Genomic DNA, 4338 nt, shown 5'->3' with positions numbered 1-4338 from the left:
ACGGCTAGCGCAGATAGCCCTCGTGTAGCTTTTCGCGAAATTCAAAATAAAAAACAAACCACCCTCTGATCACCATGAAATTTTCAGGGGTTTTTGGATCATGCCACAGAGGGTTTCTAAAACCGCTTAATTTATTAACTTTTATATTTTTAAATAATTGACAATTATAGGTGGTGCATGAGTCTTTTGTTTGGGCAGGCTATTCTGCCACGTGTGTGAGGAGAGATTGCACAATCGTGAGGAATCAGCTCGTGCACCTAAATAAATAAACTTCCCTTAAGTGACACATATACATCTTCCTTCGCTCACTGTCTCTCTCTCTCAACGTATATTGTGTGTATTTTTGAGTTGGGGAAGAATAATGAACTGTGAGGAACATTTCATTGGGGGAGAAAATTAGGCTTTCCCAAGCGTCTTATACGCCCCCCTCCCCCTATATGAACAACTATTTTAATTTTCTTCTTTGCTACTGCCTGTGAATGATGCATACACACGCCGCCCACGTGAAGCCATGCCAGGGATTAGTTTCTTTGCTAGTAAGTTCTAAGGATTTAACTAAAATTGTATATATACTATGGCGGTGAGTGGTGATGACCTCTATCATTGCTAAGTTGGGAACAACTAACACAGATATCCCTCGTGTAACTTTGCGCGAAATTCAAAACTAACCAAGCTAACTAATTATATATATATCGCCATTTCTTAATGCTCTTCCTGAAAATATTGCTCATTGCAATATGCATAACGCTCCACAGAAGCAAAACTAATAAAGACAATGCCCCCCCCTCTCCAATGGCACAGCGGTATGTCTGCGGACTTGCAACGCTAGAAACCGGGTTTCGATACCCGTGGGGGGCAGAGCACAGATAGCCCATTGTGTAGCTAACAAACAAACAATAAAGACAACTGATCGTCGTTAACAGATGTATTTTATAAAGAAGCTTTTAAGCAGCTGTGATCCCAAGTATATCCTACACCTTTTAGGACACATGTTTTAATAACAAATTCATTATATGAAAACGTGTGTGTTAAAGGATCACAAAATATCGGGTACAAATTATTATTGCGACACAGACGACACTTTATCTGGATTATTTAGTAGTTTGTATATTACAGCTGTATTCTTGCACGGGAGTAATGGGCATTTCAACGAAAGTTGACCACTATAAAAAAATATGTGACTAAAACGGCTGTGACAATAGAATATGTCTGAATCTTGACTTACAATGTAAGTATTTTTCTAAATAATTGTATAGCTCAGATACGAAAAATTGTTCCTCAAAACAGCAGTACCTAGGTGGTTCAATGGTGAGTTAACGGATTCACAACGACAAAATCCGAGATTCGATTCCCCGCAGTAGACCGAGTGCATTTAACCCATATTGAAGCTTTACATTCAAACCAACAACAATCTGCTATGCGATGTTGTTTCCATGTGTCTTTTCATTTGACAAAAACACATTAACCATTATAGATTAATATTATAAATTATTATAGTTATAATTATTATTATAGATTAATATTATAAATTATTATAGTTATAATTATTATTATAGATTAATATTATAAATTATTATAGTTATAATTATTATTATAGATTAATATTATAAATTATTATAGTTATAATTATTATTATAGATTAATATTATAAATTATTATAGTTATAATTATTATTATAGATTAATATTATAAATTATTATAGTTATAATTATTATTATAGATTAATATTATAAATTATTATAGTTATAATTATTATTATAGATTAATATTATAAATTATTATAGTTATAATTATTATAGATTAATATTATAAATTATTATACTTATAATTATTATTATAGATTAATATTATAAATTATTATACTTATCATTATTATTATAGATTAATATTGTAAATTATTATTGTTATCATTATTATTATAGATTATTATTATAAATTATTATTCTTATAATTATTATTACAGATTAATATTGTAAATTATTATTGTTATCATTATTATTATAGATTAATATTATAAATTATTATTGTTATCATTATTATTATAGATTATTATTATAAATTATTATTGTTATCATTATTATTATAGATTAATATTATAAATTATTATTGTTATCATTATTATTATATAGTAATATCTAAACATAATTCAACTTACATAACACTGCAATGGCAATAACTATAAAACAAAATAGAAAACAAGCACGAAAATAAAACAATAACATCAGTTTTACTTGTGATATATATATATATATATTATATTTGTAATTATTAATGTTCCGACATGCATATGTATTGTTGTTTATAATGCTAGTTGTGGTGATATAGCTGTATTAAATACCTGTTTATAATGCAAATTGTGATGATATAGCTGTATTATTAAATACCTTTTTTTACAATGTAAGTTGTGATGATATAGCTGTATTGAATATCTTTTTATAATGCTAGTTGTGATGATATAGCTGTATTATTAAATACCTTTTTTACAGTGTAAGTTGTGATGATATAGTTGTATTAAATACCTTTTTTTTTTACAATGTAAGTTGTTATGATATAGCTGTATTATTAAATACCTTTTTTTTTACAATGTAAGTTGTGATAATATAGCTGTATTATTAAATACCTTTTTTTTTACAATGTAAGTTGTTATGATATAGCTGTATTAAATATATTTTTTATAATGCTAGTTGTGATGATATAGCTGTATTAAATATCCTGGTGAGATAAGTAGCTATGCCTCTTTTTATTTTTATTTTTTCTATTTTTAGAAATACCATCAACTTCGAATAAAAATTCTAGGAGATTGTTACTACTGTATCAGTGGCGCCCCCGAGGAAAGGCCTGACCATGCTGTGTTATGTGTACACATGGGCCTGAGTATGGTGGATGCTATTAGGTATGCTACATCAATCAAAGTGTGAAGTGCTAATGTTTAACGAGTACATTTTTGTGTGTGAACAAGTAAAAATACGCCTCATCAAAAAGGGCTCACTGACGTTTTGAAAAAGTTCATATTTTAGATCTTTTCTGCTTTTATTTATAACTGTCCAGATTGTAATAATTTTAGGTGTCATATGATGGATCACAGATTTCAGAAGAACGAGGAAGAAAGATTTGTCTTATCTAAAACTAATGTTTTAGCGTGTTTTTTGTTGTTTTTTTTTACTGTGACGTAACGATTTTTTTCTTCGACGTCCAATAATATTTACCAATATAATTCAGTACATTTTTCTTTAAGAAGCTGTGAAAGACTCAGATATATTACGTTGAATGTTATAATAAATGGTACATGGATAAAATTTACGTAAATTCTAGCAAAGGAACCTGTTTGTTTGTTGCATAATTTAGCGCAAAACTTGACAAGAACTATCTGCGTATAATCTTCCCTAATTTTAAGCTGAAATACTAGAGGGAAGACATTGAGCCAACAGCACCCATTTAAACTCATAGACTACTCTTATCTGACTGAATAGTGGGGTTTAACCGTCACTTTTATAGCGCTCGCATGGTCTCACACTACATAACACGGACTTGCAGCAACGGGATGCGAACAATGAATCCTCGGTTTCACGTCTGTAAAAGCTAACACTAGCATATGCCTGGCTGCCAGTAAAGAAATCTTAATAAATCATATTATTTTACCTAGTCACTGGCTCATTGTACCTTTTCGTGTAGTTTTGACATAATTTTAGCTCACAGATGCAACACAAACTCCGCAAGACCATAAGACAAAAAAACGTTATTACAATACAGTCTGTTATAACTTCACTTTAAAAAGTACCACTATACATTCTTCATCACTAAACTGACCATCACGCAGTCTAGAACTAAAATTAAATAATGATTTTTTTACACATATTTATACCCTGACAGAGGTCCAACTAGTAAGCTACTGCTGTACCGTACATGTATATGAACTGGTAAGTTACTGCATGGTCCTACCGTACATGAAAATAGGAGAGAATTTCTAATATAATTTCAATAATGTGCTATAACCTGTAGGTGATATATATTTATATTAAACGTATTTAGCATTTTCAATATGAGTGTGTTTTTACACGACATATGGGCTAAGAGGTAAGATCAAAAATCACAAGGAACAGATATAGACATCCTTACTTTAGAATTGCTAATCAGGGTTACAACAGTCAGTTAACAGCACCCACCGCCTTCATGGGCAATCTTAACCAAATAGCAAAAATGAATGTTACAGTTACAACGTCCCTATAGCTGAAAGTGCTAGCGTGTTTAGTGGCATATTGCGCTCGAACTGTGGATCTTTCGATCCGCAGCCCGGTACGTCCGACATGTTATACAGAGAATGTATGTTTCTATTGAATT

At 30.4% G+C, this 4338-nt stretch overlaps 1 protein-coding gene across 1 annotated transcript in view; it reads left to right on the top strand.

Annotated features, from left to right (window-relative positions):
- Positions 1-2893, top strand: part of LOC111083279 (adenylate cyclase type 3-like) — a gene marked incomplete at its 3' end in the record, with an annotated part of 21899 nt that extends 19006 nt beyond the window's left edge. Inside the window, exon 5 of the mRNA XM_022379672.1 lies at positions 2766-2893. Coding sequence (XP_022235380.1) covers positions 2766-2893 — 128 coding nt within the window. The remainder of the gene's footprint in view (positions 1-2765) is intronic.
- Positions 2894-4338: the final 1445 nt, after the last annotated feature.

Source organism: Limulus polyphemus, unplaced genomic scaffold (genome assembly GCF_000517525.1).
Source record: "Limulus polyphemus unplaced genomic scaffold, Limulus_polyphemus-2.1.2 Scaffold8861, whole genome shotgun sequence".
NCBI classification, from domain to species: domain Eukaryota; kingdom Metazoa; phylum Arthropoda; class Merostomata; order Xiphosura; family Limulidae; genus Limulus; species Limulus polyphemus.
Note: the sequence above shows the minus strand (reverse complement) of the source record. Positions and strands in the feature narration are given on the sequence as shown.